The 18,517-nt window shown below is 43.1% G+C and overlaps 1 protein-coding gene across 1 annotated transcript; it reads left to right on the top strand.

Annotated features, from left to right (window-relative positions):
• The first annotated feature begins 252 nt into the window (after window positions 1-252).
• Window positions 253-10,026, top strand: IL1A (interleukin 1 alpha). Its single transcript, XM_019662864.1, has 7 exons — window positions 253-323; window positions 929-983; window positions 1,944-1,992; window positions 2,772-2,994; window positions 4,515-4,688; window positions 6,008-6,129; window positions 8,349-10,026. Exons 2-7 carry the CDS (start codon window positions 937-939, stop codon window positions 8,544-8,546), a joined length of 813 nt encoding a protein of 270 aa, XP_019518409.1. The 5' UTR covers window positions 253-323; window positions 929-936; the 3' UTR covers window positions 8,547-10,026.
• The last annotated feature ends 8,491 nt before the right edge of the window (window positions 10,027-18,517 follow it).

Raw genomic sequence — 18,517 nt, 5'->3', positions numbered from 1 at the left:
AAACTTGTTATGTTTCCTGCTCCTCTTCCCTTTTTCTAAGACTGTGTTTATAAATGTTTACAGCAAAGCAAAAAATAAATAAACCAAGTCAGAAACTGCAGGAATGTCTGCAAACAACATTATCAAGTTTATAATCTGTCATTATTTGGCCAGTATAAGGTTGAATGAACATAAAAGAAATGCAAATCAGGATCCTTCTCTGTAAATTCCCATGACACATCGTGGCCACACCCACTGCACAGGAGACAAAAGGCCAAAGAGCCCGACCCAGCCACGTCTTCAAGCAGAGCCCACTCACCTCACTGGCACCGGAGACAGCAAAGGTATTGTCCTCATCACATCTTTGGCTTTTAAAATATTTTTTGTTTCTCTCCTTGGCTGTTATCTCTCAAACTGCCTTCTCTGAAGCTAAAGCCTCTTCCTTCTTGGTTTGGTATGTGAGTTAGAATCACAATAGGATTTCAGAAAATGATCCTTCCTCCTGGTAGAAACTGAGGGACAGGGAACTGCTTCCACACAAGGCCGGTGGTGCAGCCAAGCCTTCCCTCGGAGGGAACTCCACTTCCAAAAACTGCTGGGAGAAAACTGGAACTTTCCAAGTCTGCCTCTCTCTTGCATCTGATTGAGGCAAATGCCTTATTCTTGTGGGGTTTTTTAACTTAGCCAAACTTGACTGAGTGCCTACTGTGTGCATGCATTGGGCTGGGCACTAAGGGACACCAAGATTCTAAAAGAAGTTTATAGTCTGCTAGAGGAGGCAGACACTTATGCAAATGACTCAAGGGAGCGAAAAGAATGGGGAGCATGCTGAGTGTGGCTACGTCATGTCATGAGTTAAGTTGCTCAAGAAGCACAAACTGGAGGTGGTTCCCCTCGCAAACGTCTGGTTCAGAGGCTGTCGAGGCTGACAGGGTGTTCTCCTTTGCAGGAGTCAAGATGGCCAAAGTCCCTGACCTCTTTGAAGACCTGAAGAACTGTTACAGGTAGGAAATAAACAGTGATCTGATGAGGGGATCAGGCATACCAGAACCCAGCTAGGAGTTGCAGTGACCAGCATGGAGCCAGACCGGCAGAGGCTGTAGAGATGGTCTCACCTCCAAAGTCAAGGCAGACTCAGCAAAGACTTAGGGAAACCAAGCATCCAGCATGTTTAAATGGATATGACGTTGACAGGAAGACAGCAATTACAGAAAAAGTGTTTTTTAAGGCCTGCTGAGTCCTAGTGAATTTCAGTGTCTACTCAGACACAGCCTGGGTCACAAGCTCTGGTACAGTAAAGGGTTCTAATGGCCTGTTCGAGAGAGACCACCCTCAGGAAACTTCTTGCTCTCAATCTGGAGAGGAAAATGGTTTCACAGCAGTCGGAGCATGCGGGCGCTCGTACACACTCAAACCTAGTCAGAAGTAGGAAGAACGTAAGTGAATATAAGGTGTGAATTATAGAGCACTTTCAACAAACATGTTCTCATTACCTGCTTTACCTGCTAATATGCACTAACATACACTAGGCCATCCAAGTGTTGCCTGAATGTTTTGCCAGGTATAAATTACTAAATCCATTTTAGTGAGTACATGAAAGCAATGAGTAACATAAAGTCTATTTGGTCAGAATTTAAATAAGGTGCTTTGGCAGAATTTCTTTTCTCTTGAGGAGCTGAAATCCAATTACAACTCCAGTTTGTCAGCCAAGCCCTGTTTCTGTTGATGAAGCACAGGGAAAGTTCAAGGCCTGTCTTGAAGGTTACTAATTCCAGGTCAGCGAAGTACAGATTACTCTATGTACATACGTACAGAAGTCCTTAATTTTCAAAGATGACAAGAGTGGCCGTGTGTGCATGCATACACATGCACATGTCACCCAAAGCTAATGAGATCATTAAAATATGCTGCCTGGTGGCCATTGTGATCTAACAGAATGACATTCTCGTCATCTTGTTTGACAGTGCAAATGAAGACTACGGTTCCGAAATTGACCAACTCTCTCTGAATCAGGTAAGCAAATGACTGCTTCTTAGGGTGGCTGTTCTGACAGCTGTATTTTCTCCATGGGAGGACAGCAGCCACGGCTTCTGTCCCACAGGCCTCTGCTGTGACGTCTCGAGAGGTCCGGAGACATGCATGTCTTCATTATAAGTGAGGCACACAGGGCTGATGGCATTCTCCACACTAGACAGGTTTTCCCAGAATAGAGCACAGCTACCCTGAACCCCAAGAGCTGGAGTCTCCCGGCTTCATCAGATGCTAGTTTACCACCCTGAGACAGACCCTTTGGGCCACTTGCCCAGGGGTCTGTCACCTATACATAAGTTGTGGTCCTCCTCTCCAACACCTGCTCCAGAGATCAGAGATGGCCCTACAACATAACAGCCCAGGAAGCTGAGGTGGGCCAAGCAGGCCACTCACAAGTACTCCTGTGTGTCTTTGGTCCTGGCTCTAAATGTCATTCCCAGAAGAGTATTTCTAATTACCTGAGCCCTGTCCAGTAGCAGTCTAACTTCCTGAGAGGGAACTACTGGAGAGTCTCACGTGTGTGCCTGTTTCATTGCACCTCATTTTTGTGTCTGCAGATGAATGACAAAGACTGGTCAAGAGATGATATCCTTCCAGGGAAATCCTGGGAGGGAGGGGGATGGGAAGACTGAAGACAGGTGGGTTAGCCGAGACCCCACTTAACAGCCATCTCACTAAGTCTGCTGAATAAAACTCCCACTAAAGGAGTCTCATCTTATGGCCACAGGCAGCCTGTCAGTCTCCACCTCCCTTCCTCACAGAAATCCTTCTATGATGCAAGCTATGACCCACTTCACGAGGACTGCATGGATAAATTTACATCTCTGAGTACCAAGGAGGCCTCTAAGACTTCCCAGCTTACCTTCAAAGAGAGTGTGGTGATGGTGGCAGGCAATGGGAAGGTTCTGAAGAAGAGACGGCTGAGTTTCAACCAGGTCATCACCGATGACGATCTGGAAGCTGTTGCCAATGACCCAGAAGAAGGTAAGGGGTCGCGTGCCATAATATCCTTGTTTGCATTTTTTAAGCAAATGGGGACAATAGGGTATAGGGGCAAATAAAACCTGGAATCAGGGTGACAAGAGGGCAGCCAGGCATTAGTCTGGTAACTATCAGGAAGGAAAATTCATTTCTCTGCTGCAGGAGGGAGAAAGCAGCCTGGCCTGGGTTTAAGATGCTTGCTCACATGCTCATTTCATGGCCATACTGTAAAGGTCGTGTGACTTCGAGCCCTTCAGCAGGAAGCGGTTACATACTGTTGGCGGGTAAACCACTGACAAGTCATGTTTCTCCTCATGCTAACTGTGCCTCCTTGGGTAAGTTACTGGCCTTTCTGTGCTTCAGTTTCCTCTACTGAAAAATGGAGATGATCAAAGCCCCTACCTGTTGTGAAGATTAAACGTGTCAATTCTCCCAAGCTCCTGGACTAGAATAATGCCTGGCACATAGCAAGTACCCAATAAACAGCAGCTATAGTTGTTGCTATGACTACCACTGCGGCTACCACCGTGTTAATGATGCCAGCACCACCAGTTTACTAATGGCCACATTATCTTCACAACAACCAACATTCTCATTTTACATACGAAGAAACTGAGCTCAGTGAGCCTATCTACTGCTCAAAGTCACACCACATGTGAGAACAGCAGCTTTGAAGCAGATTCAGTCCTGACTATGAAAGTCATGATTTTCCTTACTCTACAACCCTCTACATAAAACATAAAGCCAGGACTTTTAAGGTAACAGCCAAACACTAACACATGTTCACCTAGGAAAGTGGGAAATACAAGAAAATGTAAGGATGAATAAGAGTCACTCAGACTGCCACCAAGAGCTTAGCAGGGCCCACACGATGGTCTGCTCCTAATCTTTCCAAGGTTTGCACACACATGAACACACGTGGAGTACTGTCAGGCTCATATGTACCCAATCTGTGTCTAGCTTTACTCAGCAGCATATCGAGGGCATTAGAGCACCAGTTTTCAGTACTGTAAGCCATGCGACAGAGACCATCTGTACCGATAAACCTTCATTTCTATCACCACGTCATTCCTTACAATAGGTTCCTAGAAGCAGTGACGCAGAGCTGGAGGACGCGTGAAGCTATGGGTGCCTCCAGCATTCTGAGGGGCGGTGGGCACAGAGAGCTGCTCCCTCAGTGACATACACAGTTCCCCATGTATTCGCTTCTTGTCTCAGAGCACTTTCCTTTCAATGTAGGTAAGGGACACCAGCAGTCTTCCCAGTAACTTAGAGACCTCCAAACAACCAAAATGATAAAGTCGCACAAATAATCTCTTTTGGCATTCAAGTCTAAAGAGGGAACGTTCCCACGGGAATGATCCTGGAGCCAGCTCTCCTGCTTCTGGGCGACTTCACCTGTTTCCTCACCTGTGTGGCCCATTCCTAACATTCCTTCCACAGCTACCCCCTGTGCTGTCTACAGCACACGTCAGCAGTGTCAGCCCCCAGACATTAATCTGAGCTTGTGCTAATGGTTGCAGAAATCATCCAGCCCAGAGTGGCAGCTCCCAGCTCCCAGAGTAACATTAAGTACATCTTCAAAAACGTCATCAAACAACGCTGCATCCTGAATGACACCCTCCATCAAACTATCATTCGAGACACATCGGGTCCATATCTCATGGCAGCCGCATTGCATGACCTGGACCAAGCAGGTAAACGGACAGTCCGGTCATCCTCCCCTGCTCTTACTTCTCTCTTTCTTTTGAGCTTTCCACTTTCAAACAATCAACCTCTCTAGACTCCTGGCCTTGCACAATTCTTCTAGAGCAGGAGGATGCACGCCACCCCAGTAAAAACCCCAAGCCAGGGCAGGGGCGTCAGCCTAACCTGGAGGCTCCCAGAGGTGTCCGGCTCTGAGAGCGCTCCATGCAGTGCAAAGCTTTCTGAGGCGGTTTCTCCTTCGGTTCTCCCAGATATTCGTTTCCTTCTTAAGAAGTTTAAATGACTCACCCCAAGTTACCCAGAGCCAAGGAGGAGTCATTACTGTCTATTAGAAAGCCTGCCAATCAAACTTACAAATAACACCAAACTAGAAAGAACCATTATCAGAATTATATACCATAACTGTGACACAAGACAACCAATAAGCTGCAGGTATGTCCTGAAGGATGAAATGTAGTGTCTGAGAGGTTTTACCACACAGATCCAGTTCCCATGGTGTACACAGTTTAGCTTCAGGACAAGTCATCATATACAAAATTATTTTCAGACCCCCACAGGGGCCCATCCACAGTAAGAAGCAAGGCTCTCTCTGCATCGACCTCTTTCAGCTAATGTGTCTCATGCTCTATGGCAGCTCCGAATCCTCATGTTCTATTTTCTACCTAAAATCCTTTCACAGAGTTTTATATAATTTGCCATTTTAATGGAACAAGAATATTCCATCGTGTTGCTGTGCTGGTCCCATGGGTTTGCTCTAAGTAACTCTGTTGCAAATATCTTTACACATATAATTTTTCCCTATCAGGTTATTTCTTTAGAGCCTAACCCAAAAGTGGAATGCCTGGGTCCCTAGGCATAAAATAATTTTATAGCCCTTATTAAGCATTGTTCTCTACAGAAGCTGAGCTACTTGCCACTATCACTAGCATCATGAGTGTGTCAGCTTCTCTAAACCCCTCCACTCAGGCCATTACGAACTCATGACCTCACAAATCGCAGGGTCTTATCTCACTGCGGTAATTACAAGAGACTCCACAAATACTCAGCCCAAAAATTTCATTCAACACAGAAAATTCTACAGACATTAACCAAGTATTCACCAACCTAGTAAATGTGGCAGACGTGTAAAGGAAACAAAGATGCACCACATTCCATTCCTGGTACTTACAGCACAGTCAGGGACCACACACACACACACACACACACACACACACACACACACACACACACACACACAGTATCTACATCAACACTTGATTCTACACAAATACAATGAATTTACTTTCTTTTTGGCTTTTCTCTTCACCAGTGAAATTTGACATGGGTATGTATACATCAAATGACGACTCTAAATTGCCTGTGACTCTAAGAATCTCAAAAACGCGACTATTTTTGAGTGCCCAAGAGGAAGACGAACCTGTATTGCTAAAGGTTAGTTGTCCTCGGATTCCAACTTACCTTCATTACACCCCATATGTCTGTAAATGACCCCAACACGCGGACTCCCCTAGCAGGATGCGCAGTCCTCTTCTCTTCTTACCACAGTCCCCACCTGCCCACCTGTCCCCAACCCTGATTCTCACCCATCCCCAGGGGCAATTGTAAGCAGGATCTGTGAGGGAGTAAAATGGAGACAGCAAGAGCAACTAAGAGGTAAATTGCCTCTTTCTTCTTTTTCTCCCCCTGCCTGACCCTATTCACCACCCCCCAGGGCATGCGTTAATTGCATCCATCTTTGATCCTGACGTCTACTGTCTAACCACCATGACAGTAGGCATTAAGGACAATGGGTTGCCTCCAAGAAACTCAAACAAGCCAACTGAGATCAGAGTGGATTAAGCACATGCCAATGGGCACAAAGCAAAAAGCTGGAGCCAAGACTCAAATACTGGCCTCTGACTCCAGTGCCTCTCCCCTCTTCATTGTTGCCAGCATTATCTCTCATCCCAGCCCCATCACCACTACCACCTACCCCTGCAAACAAGCAGGCACACACACGCCCACTATAGTGTTGTGCTTTCTCCTGATAGGCAGGTGATTTATTCAGCAAATGTACAACACAATCCCCACCCCCACTAGGGTTTATGTAGTACATGTGTTTCTCTACCTGGGTCAAGTGACATGAAAGGTATCTGCTAGGGTTCCATTGTGTAATGGTTAGCACTCTGGACTCTGAAATGTATCTGCTGAGTAGGGCAGTACTCATTCATGAAGTCTCTCAGCGAGCGTCATTTACTGACAGCATTCTATTGGTCAAGCATAGTGTCAAAAGCTATGTAGACAGTGGTGTGCCAAAGTCCCCAGCCTTATAGAACTTACTCTTCTGGGGGGCAGACGATAGACAAGCCAAACAACCAACATGAAGTGCAAGATGCTGTAAGCAAATAAATAGGGTGCTAAGATGGACAAAACTGGGGGGAAGGGAGGTTGCTCTTTAGAGAGAGGGCAAGGTCAGAGCTGCTGATGGGAGGGGTGAGTGGGAGTCATGTTAAACAGAGGGTCTGAGTGCTCTCAGGCCCTAGACCTTTAGGGGCTAAAAGGCCAGCTTCAAAGATCAGAAGGACACTCCAGGAGCAGGGCACCATAAGTGGGGGAGAGGATAAGCAGAGGCTAGTGTTGGTGGAGACTTGCTTTTGGATTTCATTTGAGGTACAATGAAAAGCCATTAGAGGGTTCACTCAAGGAAGTGTCCTGGCTTCACTTCTATTTTCTAAAATGGAGAACACATCAGAAAGAAGGCAACAGAGAAAGCAGAGGGTCCAAGTAAGAGGTCGTAGCAATAGTCATGTGATGGGAGTTGCTGAGACCAGTGGAAAGAAGTAGACAGAATCTGGTTATATGTTGGAGACAAAACCTAAAGGACAAAGAGGAGAAACTCCACGAGATAAAATAATTAGAAGAATAGCTTTGTGAAATAAAATCCTTGTTGATATTGAAAACCCCAAGGAAACTTCAAAAGGATATTTAGTTGCTTTAGATTAAAAAGAGTAGAGAAGAAGCATTTCAAGTTGGAATCTGAATTTTAATTTTCCATGAAAGCATTGTTAGATTCTATTTGTAACCACAAGAAGAGTAGCTCTTAAAGAGATCACAGTTGTAAACAATTGTATTGATTCAACTGCTAATATACCAGGAAGTTGTGTGTGTGTGTTGTGTGTGTGTGTTGTTGTAACCTTCAATGGTTGACTTCTATAGGGATATAAGCATCTCTAAGTTAAAAATTGTTTTTCCAAAAGAATGATTTGCACACTTAGAGGTCAAAATGTTTAGCAGTCTTAGACACGCTAGTGCTCAGATTTTATGGGAAATGCCCTATGCTTTATGCCTTTGTTGGGTGCAGGACAACATCAGTTTCCACCCTACCTGCTAGGATATAGGGGGACACCAGTGTTACTGGCACTCTTCATGACTAATTTGGATTTCTGTACAGTTAACTAAGAAAATCAACTATTATAAATAGATGAGGCCATGCATCTAACAGGCATGTAATAAGTGCTTACTGAATGTACACGTGAATGAAGAACCTGTATCATACTACAGTCATAGCTCTCAAGTGCTGTTTCTCACAAAGGCCAAAAGCCAAGGGATCAAGCTTCAGTTCCTTTTCTAGCATCTCCTGTTCTCTAACATCTCTGTTCTCCTTTTCCTAGGAGATGCCTGAGACACCCAAAGTCATCAAAGATGAGACCAACCTCCTTTTCTTCTTGGAAGGTCATGGCACTAAGAACTACTTCGAGTCAGTGACCCACCCAACGTTATTTATTGCTACAAAGCAAGAACACCCAGTGCACATGGCAAGGGGGCAACCGTCTATCACTGATTTTGAGATACTCGAAAACCAACCTTGACTCAAGTCTACTTACTTATGAAGTGCTGACTGTCTGTATGTACTATGTACATGAAGGGGTCAAAACCTTCACTTAGTCACTTGTTGAGCATGTGCTGAGCCTTCATAATTCAGAAAAAATGTTTACTCACTTTGTGAAGAGGGAGCAAGTTCCGGTGAACCAACACTAAATTGTAATGTTGCTTGTTATTTAAGGAACACCCTGTACTTTGCAAAGTACCAATCATTTTAATTATCCTTCATAACCATCTTGGGAGGACCAGGGCTACTGGCTATTGAAAGAGACCCGCTCGTCTTCCAGTGGCCACCTGGCGTGTGCTAGCCAGATACCTAGAGGGTCCCTGAGTGGACCGGGTGGGAGATTTAGAAATGAAAGAAATCAAATAGAGAAGAAAGACACAGAGACAAAAGCTGGGATCAGGAGGGACACTCTGCTGCGGGTGGTGGAGAGTGCCACCGTTTATTGGTTACACACTGTTTATATAGAGAAAGCAATTTCCTCTTTTGTAGGGAACAATTCCCTAAAAGCATAGGGGATTTGGGCAGGGGGTTATGGGGAATGAGGAACCAATGTCCCTTATGCAAAGTTTTGGGGGTCTGGAGAAACAGTTTCTCCTAGCCACAAGTTACATGATGCACAACATAAGCCAATGCTATTTTCTAAGCAAGGTTAAACTGAGGCAAATAGACACTGTCAAAAAGTCCATGGTGGAAAGTCCCAAAGCATCAGAGTTATATTAGGAGGGTGCTTTCAGAGGGTCTGGTGGTTTCAGTTCCAGGGGACTTCTGTTTTCCTATAGAACAGGAGATGAGCTGGCTGTTGTTGGGTAAGATGTCTGTTCAGCAGGTTCTCTTTTGCTGTTCACCCAACATGGAGTTCTGCAGCTTTCTCAGCATACAGAGCATGGAGGCCTGTAACTTTCTTAGCTTGCAGCCTCACTGCTCTCAAGTGGCTCCCAACAGGCTATAGCTAGCAAATGACCCGACCCACTTCACAATGGGTTAACTAAGGCATCAGAACTAAGCAGTACCCACAATAGTAACTGGACTGAGAAGCCAGACCCAGTGTCTTGCTTTCTGCTTTTAAGTTGCTGATGGACCCTTAATCAAGTACTGTAAGTTTCTGGGACTCAAATTTGATCTTCCTCAAAATGAAGACCATGATATCTGTGCCCTTTCTGCCTCATCAGTATTTTATGATAATCAATGAGATCATTTTAGTAAAATGTTTCTTGAAGCTAAGCCTGAAGAAGGCAAAGCATGAAATGTTGTTATTATTTATATATACATACATATTTAAGGTAATTATAACATATTATATTTATGGCAATTTCTTGCAATCCCTGAGTGTGACCAGGTACCTTCTACAACAGTGTTTTCCAGGCTGAGTTTGATGTATTTACTCTAAGGCACTTTGGTCAAAGTAATGCTTTTTCCATTGCCATGAAGCTTTGTATTCTGGTACCTGGATCCCTGTAATTATGACAATAAATTTATATTAATTATTGTTTGTTGAGCTGATAACTGGCCCAAATATTTCACTCCTCTGCCTTTAAACTTGCTTTGGTATTCTTGTGTCATTCGGTTGCACCTGCTATCAAGTCCTACTAACTAAATTGGGATGAAGTTAACTTTGGTGACCACGGACAACTCTTATCTAAGCTTTCTTCTCTGGAATGTTAGCAATGTTCCTTCTAGGTTCTAAAAGTTGTGATCAAAACATAGTGTTACATTATTATTAATAATGAGGACTGATACATTATCAATCATAATTAAATAAAACAAAAAAGTAAATGTGATACATAATTACTTGTTTCACTGCATAGTAATTAGGACAAATGAAAAAAGTTTATACACACATAACTATAATTCGTGCTACTCTACAAAACCAAACCAAGATTTTATGGCTTTTCTCTCCTTTTGTTAGCTTGCCAGTTGCATGAATGGCATTAATAATAATATGCTTGGGCTCATTTAAGGCTCATTATACATGTACAGCACATGTGTTCACATATCCACACAAACACACTTAAGAGCCACATTAGTAACTAATTAACCCACTGGAAAGCATATTTACAAGATATGTTGAGTCAGAAAAAGTTAAAATCAAGAGAACTTGGCATTAGATGTGGGAAATAATGGGGAAGGAGTAATCCTAGATGACTCAGGTTCCTGATACTGGACAGTGGGTGAGTGGTGGTGTCAATAAGTATTTCTGGTAGAAATACTGAGCTCTCCTCAGATCCAGGACGAAGTACGATGAATGTACTTTCACCCGTATAATCTGAACAACTGGGAGGACAGGACACCCAGCGAAGATGTAGAATGGGCAGGTGATAATGTGTCTGGAACTTAGGACAAGTTAGGACTAGATACATATTGGAAGACAGCACGTACATAGAAAGTAAAATCATAAAAGTGGCATCAGAGAAAGAAGAGAAGCACATGAAGACTGTTGGTTGTCCACACAATCACCATGTCCCCAGCCAGAACAGTAAGGTCACCATGATGGAGTTCAACAGTCTTGGCACTGAACTTGTTGGACTCCATCTCTTTCATAATGGTCTTATACATCAGTTTCCAAGTTGATGAGAGCAAAGCCAAATGTCTGCCTTTAAGTCCAAGGTACAGAAGAAAAAGTTAAAGGATATTTCCCTAGCCCTCTTCCCACTAAGTCACCCTCTTGACACTTAAAACTACACAAATTTGGGGGGTGACAGAAATAGTTTGGATAGCAACTATTGTGATGATGAAATATGCTTGTGTGTCTGTATCTATTTCTTGGCTGTGTGGTGGTTTTAGGACTACATACTTTGTCAAAATTGTCCTCTTGAGTCTCGACCAATTTTGGCTTGTCAATATCATGAAATCTGCTGACCAGAATTATGTATAGAACTCAAGATAGTATAGAACTCAGGTCAGCACAGCCTAGAGAACTAAGACCAGCACAGCCTAGAGTGGGATCTTGTCCTTCCTGTTTTAGACACCATGCTTTCCTTAGAAAGTGACATTAGCATTTTGAAAGCAAGTGACATTGCTGATTCATCTAGTGTTTGTAGGCAAATAAGATCTATAGGTTCTCAAGCTATGTTCAAACTTTAAACATACCCTTGTTAAATTAATTCTTGTTAATTTAGCCTGAGGTCTTTCGAGATTGTTCCACACTGATTTTTTTTTTAATACACTGGGTTTTCCTCTCAGCTTTGTGACACCTCTAATTTGGTGAGTATATTTTTATTTTGTTCACAGTACATTGTAGAATATAAAGAATAGGTTACAGACATTTTTACAGTGTGATCTTGTTTTCACTTAAAATACCTACAATTATATTTAAATGACTATAGAAAGATACAAACATTATTAAAATGTTAACAATCCTTACCTTTGAGTGACTGAGTGATTTATAATGGTTTTTCTGGTTATGTTTTTCTGAATTTTTAAATGAATGTATAATTGCATAACAAAATACCAATTTACATGAACTTTTTGAGTTTGACTTCTTAAGAATATACACATAAGTGATACCAGGCAATATTTATCTTCCTCTGACTTATTTCACTTAGCATAATGCCGTCAAGGTTGACCCATGTTGTCAAAACATTAGGATTTCCTTCTTTCTCATGGCTGAGAAATATTCCATGATATATATATATATCATATATATGTAAACATATATATGATATATATATCATACACACACACACACACACACACACACACACCTACCTCACATTTTACCTATTCATCCACTAATGAATGCTTAGGTTGTTTCCACAGCTTTACTATTATAAATAACGCTGCTGTAAACATGAGAGTGCAGACATCACTTCAATATCCTACATAGTTTTATAATATAGTCCAAAATCAGGATATATGATGACTCCAGCTTTGTTCTTTTTTCTTAAGATTTCTTTGGCTATTTGGGGTCTTTTGTGGCTCCATACAAATTTTAGGTTTGTTCTATTTCTGTGAAAAATGCCATTGGAATTTTGATGGGTTGCATTCAATCTGTGCATAACCTTGAACTATATATAAAATGGGTAAAATTTAATAAATGTAAACTATGCCTCCATAAAAATGTTTTGGTTTTTTTTTTCATTTGCAAGAGGAAAAAGTATCCCTCTTCCATTTCTTCTTTTGTGTTACCAGAGTAGTCTTTCTTTTTAGTATCCTCTCAACCCTGGCCCTGAGGTATTGACTTATCTGAAATTGCCCTATCAGATTATCTTTCTTGTGTATACATTGTTTGCTTCCCCCATTCCTTTTCCTATGCTGCACTCTTACTGCCAAGAATATTGTGCTCCCTTTTCTCGGAAGCTTGTATCTTACCTATTTTCCATCAGTGACTGACAGAAAATAATAAAGGGTCTTCTGCCAACTTATCAATAAGCAGAGGCTGAGCCCTAACAGAGTAAGCTGGGGTCTCTGGAGTATCTGGAGTTCTCTAACATTAGAGCTTTTCAAAAGTTTACATGTGCAGTCCTCACTTCTAGAGAGTCTGATTCAGTCAGTCTGGGGTGGGGCCTTGAACATCTTATTTTTTTGAAAGCTCCAAAGGTAATTCTCGTGTCTATCTCTGGTTAAGCATCACTGAACGAAAGTGTTCCCAGCATCAAAGATGGTTTTATCATAGGGCTAATAATGGCTCCTCACTGGGCAAGTCCATTCATGGTTAGAAGAGGTGAGAACACGTAAGTCCCATCAATTCAGCAGAGGCCTCTTATAGCAGCAAGGGGACCAACGGCCCTACTTGAAAATAGGACACTAAACAGCAGGGGTAGCCCCCCAACTTCATACACTCACATTCACACAGAAGTTGAGGGACTCAGCAAGTAAGTTCCTGCCATTGGAATTGGTCTTCCAAAGGTCTCCAGTACTCCACTCGACTAAGAGTGGGATACAAAACAAGGAAAATATGGCTGGATTGTCCCTGGGCAGTCCTCTCATCTGTCAGCACTCCAAAAGCCAACTTTTGCCCCCAGCACCGTAACAAGAGGCACACTTCCTTCTCACGCCACCAAAAAGCAGAGCTGACTTCCTTCCACACAGCTCCTACTCTCTTCATAGATCATAGACGTCTGATGCTCCTAGTATGAAGAAAAATGCTCTAATTTTTTTTAAAGGAAAGAGTTTTGGAGATTATAGACAGGTATTCTTGATATGAATGTATCGCAATAATTTAGAAAAGAGCATTCAGCAGATGTTTTGTGAATACAGAGAATAAAATGCTGCCATCACAAAGTCTCAGCCTAAGCAAGTCAGGCCACCGACCTCATTTCCATTTTTGCTGGGATTACCTGCTTGGTGACATTGGCAGTTGTGTCTCTACTGCGGCCATGGGTGTATTTTGGCTTAATGTGACTAAATATTTAAATCAGATAGCTAACTTTTCTTGTTCTGATCCATGCACCAAGGGAATTTCAGGAATTATAACCTGGTTTCCTATATGTGTGTCTCCAGGAAGAGAATGTGCGGGCTACAGAGTGTGAGTGTCAAGTGTTGCCTGCAAGACCAGCCCTGCTGTATATGAAACCTGGCTCTATTTTATAATTTAGTCTCTGGTGCATTTAGAATGCTGTAGAGAAAAAGAGAACACACTTTGAAATCAGTACTGGATTGAAGTCTCATTTACTTTATAACTCTTGAACTCTTTCTCTCAATCTCAAGTTTCCTTACCTGTAAAATGGAGATAATAACGACAACAAAGGTTTGTTGTGTTAAATGAGATACAATACAGAAAGAACTCAGCACATCATCAGGGGTTTAGAGTGTTCAATTCATTCACTCACTTAAAAGTAGCCTTTACCGGTTTTACTTAGCAAATGCACCCAAGAGACTAATCCACATCAGGATACCTGAACCCACAAAGCTGAGGCCTGGACTCCAGGTGAAACATTCTGCAAACCATCAGGTAGAGTCTCTTGACCAGCCAGTCCCCGTCCTTGGTGACTTCCACCTAGCTGTTCTCATTTCTTTCCAGCTTCTACATTACACTGTATTTTTATTTTTACCATGGCATTCAGCAAAGTCCTTAATGACATAGTGGTAGACAAGACGAAGACATAGTGGTGCGTAGTGTGGTTACTATATTGAAAATCTTCAAAGGGAGACAACTCTATTCATCCATTCAGCAGATATTTACTGAGTTCCTGCTTGGTGCTAGGCACAACAGAAATAATGGCCCGCTCTCATAAAGCTCACAGTCTAGCAGGGAGAAAGATTAAACAAACAATCAAGCTAATTAAAACGTGCAACTCAGGAGAGCCTCCTTAAGAAAGAGGTGCCCTGCCTTAGACTGAGGAATGATTAAGAGCTAACTAAGAGATACTCAACACTAAAAATACAAATGACCCAGTTAGAAAATGGAGAAATAGACATTTCTCCAAAGAAGATTCACACTCAGCCAATAAGCACTTGGAAAAGGTGCTCAGTATAGTGATATCATCAGGGAGATGCAAATCAAAACCACAATGAGATGCCACCTCACCCCCGCTCCGATGGTTATAGTAAAAAATATGGATAATAACAAGCATCGGTTAGGATACAGACAAATTGGAATTCTCACATGCTGCCTGTGGGAATGTAAAATGGTGCAGCTGCTTTTGGAGAACAATCTGGCAGTTTCTCAACGGTTAAACAAACTGTTAGTATATGACCTAGTAATTCCAATTGCAAGGTATATACCCAAGAGTACTGAAAACACACATCCATAGAAAAACTTGTACATGGATGTTCATAGCAGCTTTATTTGTAACAGACAAAAAGTGGAAACCACCCAGATGTCCATCATCTGATGAACTGGGAAATACGGTGAATCCATACAATGAAATTTTATCCAGTCACAAAAAGTAATAAAGTACTGATATTCTACAACCTGGATGAACCTTGAAAACATGATGCTACATGAAAGAAGCCCATCACAGACCACATGTTGTATGATTCCATGTACAGGAAGTCCCTGACTTACGAACGAGTTCCGTTGCGGGAGAACGTTCCTAAGTCGGATTCGTTCGTAAGTCTGACAAAATGAGTCTTATACACCTTTTACACAAATATGCAATGTAAAGCATGAAAAAACTAAACACACACACACAAATACTGTAAATAAACTTTTTACTTTTATAGTTACTTTAAAATGGTGGTACAGTACAACTGGCACATAGGGGATTGCATGGAGTGAACTGACAAGAAGAGAGTTACTAACTGGAGGAGGGGGGGCTAGGTGGGAGATGGTGGAGCTGCTTTTCTTCTTGCTTCCGGACATCCTGAGGTCTGATTGAGCACTGTGCTACTGTACACTATCGCACTGTACAGTAAGCACATAGCAGCACAACTGTGACAATATCCGGCAGACACGTGAGCTACTTCTGCGATTTGTTCTCATCTACGAATGTTCATAATGCGAGGTCCCTTCGTATCTGTGAAAGTTTGCAACTCGAATGTTCGTAAGTGGAGGACTTAGTGTACAGGAAATGTCCACAACAGGCAAACCTACAGAAACGGGAAGTGGATCAGTGGTTTCCAAAGACCAGGAAGAGGGACGAATGGGAGCAACTGCTAATGGGTATAGGGTTTCTTTAGGGGTGACAGAAATGTTCCAAAGTCGAATTGTACACTTCAGGTGGATGAATTATATGGTATGTGAATATCTCAACAAAGCTGCTATAGTAATAATAATAATAATAATAATAATAATAATAATAAACCAGTAAAAAGGGGGAAGAAGGGCTGCGTTCCCAGGCAGAGGAGGATATGAGAAGGAAGTGAGGGGAAAGCAGTGTGACTGAACTGCAACGAGCAATGGGAGAATGGCACAAGCTGAAGAGTAGGCAAAGGCCGGCCCTGCAGGAGCTTGTAGGACTCGAGCCAGAGATCAATGGGAAGACACTAAGGCCACAAGGAGAGCTCCAGTGGGTACTCTGCTGGGTGAGCTGAGAGTTGTTAAACCTGGAGAGCGTTTTTTCCACACTTTGTATCCTAAAAAAACGGTCCTTCAAAATTCCAAAGACTGTAGGAAAGGGTGCAGAACTGGTCTGTGTCACTCCAAAGAACTAGGACCAATGGACAAAAGGTAATTTGAACTCATTTTAAAGACAGTTGCATAGGGCCGGCCGAGTGGCGCGATGGTTAAGAATTCGCTTGGGATGCCAGAGGGCCCCGGTTCGGATCCCACATATGAGGGGCCAGTGACACTGCCCTCTACAGCTAAGAACAAAACGACAGCAACTTGTCTGTTCCCCTTCCCCCAATTCCCCAGCACTGTTCCCATCCCCCCAATTCCCCAATAAAAAAAAAATCACACAAGAGCCACCCTATTAAAAAAAAAAAAAAGACAGTTGCATAATAATCGGGCTCTCCAATAACAGGACAGGAAAGGCAGTTCCTGACACAGTATTCCTGCAAAGGTGCCATACCTCCATGAAACCCACACAAAACTCAAGCACCGGGTAGGAGACCAGGCAAAGTGAATTCTAAAACTGAAATCCATTCGATCACTACGGTTCCATAATGACAGAACTCCCTTCACTTCTCTCAAACTGCACACGAGCACCGTTCTTACTCATTAACCAACAAGGTTCTTCCTAGCAGCTAGATTCAAACGTTAGGCACAGACTCATAGTCTTAAGAGTCCAAAATGTTCACTAAAATAATTATTAGTTATTCTTTTTTAAACGTATTTATATACTACTAATATAAATGTCGAAATGCATAAATCCAGAAACCCCAGCATGGCTCCCTGCTCAACTCCATTTAGGGCCAAAGAGAAGAGCTGCTGCAGTGGCTTCCTGTCCACCTGAGTACCCACCAGGTGACTCGAACCTGGCAAACAGGGACCCAGACATAGCTGCCCTTCTCTACTCACCACCTCTTCGGCACCCAGCAAGAGGAGCCTTAATTCACAGGGTTAAAAAAGCATTTGCCAGACCTTTTTGTGAAACTGGGGAAGAGCAAAAACAGGGCAAATTTCAAAGGAAAAAGTTCTAGGACCTAAATAAAAGGCATGAGGTGAGTCTACAGACTCAGGACTGGGCCTGCCCCCATCATCCCTCCGTTGGTTGGGCATACACGCAGCTGATGAGGGCAAATCAAAACTACACATTAGAAAGTATGCACCCTGGAACAGTTATGGCAGGTCCTCGGAAAATTAAAAATAATCACCATATGAGGTAACAATACCATTTCTGGGTGTACACCCAAAACAACTGAAAGCAGGGGCTGTAAGAGAATCTTCTATACCCCTGTTCATAGCAGTGATTCACAATAGCCAGAAGGTGGACGCAACCAAGTGTCCATCAACATATAAATGGGGTCCCTCCACACGGTGGAGCATTACTCCGCCTTAGAAAGGCAGGAACATGGATGGACCTGGAGAACACTGCTCAATCCAGTAGTAAAAGGACCCGCGTGAGGTGCCTGGAGTCATCAGGCTCTTAGGCAGAAAGTAGGACGGTGGGTGCCAGGCGGGGGAGGGGGCGTTAGGGCTTAACGGGAACAGTTCCTATGCGGGAGGATGAGAATTCAAGAGATGGATGGTGGGGGTGCATGTACAAGTGTGAACGTCCTCAACGCCGATGAACTGTGCACTTATAAACAGGTAAAGTGGTGAACTTTATGTATATTTTACCACAATCACAAACAAAACAAGGAGCCATCGGCAGTACTGGATTCATGAGGCCCTCAACAAGTAAAGATACATATTCGTGAGACGCCGCCGAATTCTTAACATTTGGGGGTTATCCCATTCTTCGGGACTCGGGTGAACTTCGGAAGCAGGGTAACTCGGCGCTGCCGGAAGCTCTAGCGCCCACACACGGCCCGCCCACCGCCTTTAACGGCGCCTACGCTGCTCTCGTCCAATCAAAAGGCCCCGGAAAGAGACACTTGCAAAACGTCTATTTCCTTTTGTCCCGTCCTCCCCTGCTTCCTATTGGCGGGTTTCAAACCCCGGGAGCCAATGAGAGCGGGCGCAGG

This window comes from Hipposideros armiger, unplaced genomic scaffold (assembly GCF_001890085.2).
Source record: "Hipposideros armiger isolate ML-2016 unplaced genomic scaffold, ASM189008v1 scaffold_382, whole genome shotgun sequence".
In the NCBI taxonomy this organism is placed as follows: Eukaryota; Metazoa; Chordata; class Mammalia; order Chiroptera; family Hipposideridae; genus Hipposideros; species Hipposideros armiger.
Note: the sequence above shows the minus strand (reverse complement) of the source record. Positions and strands in the feature narration are given on the sequence as shown.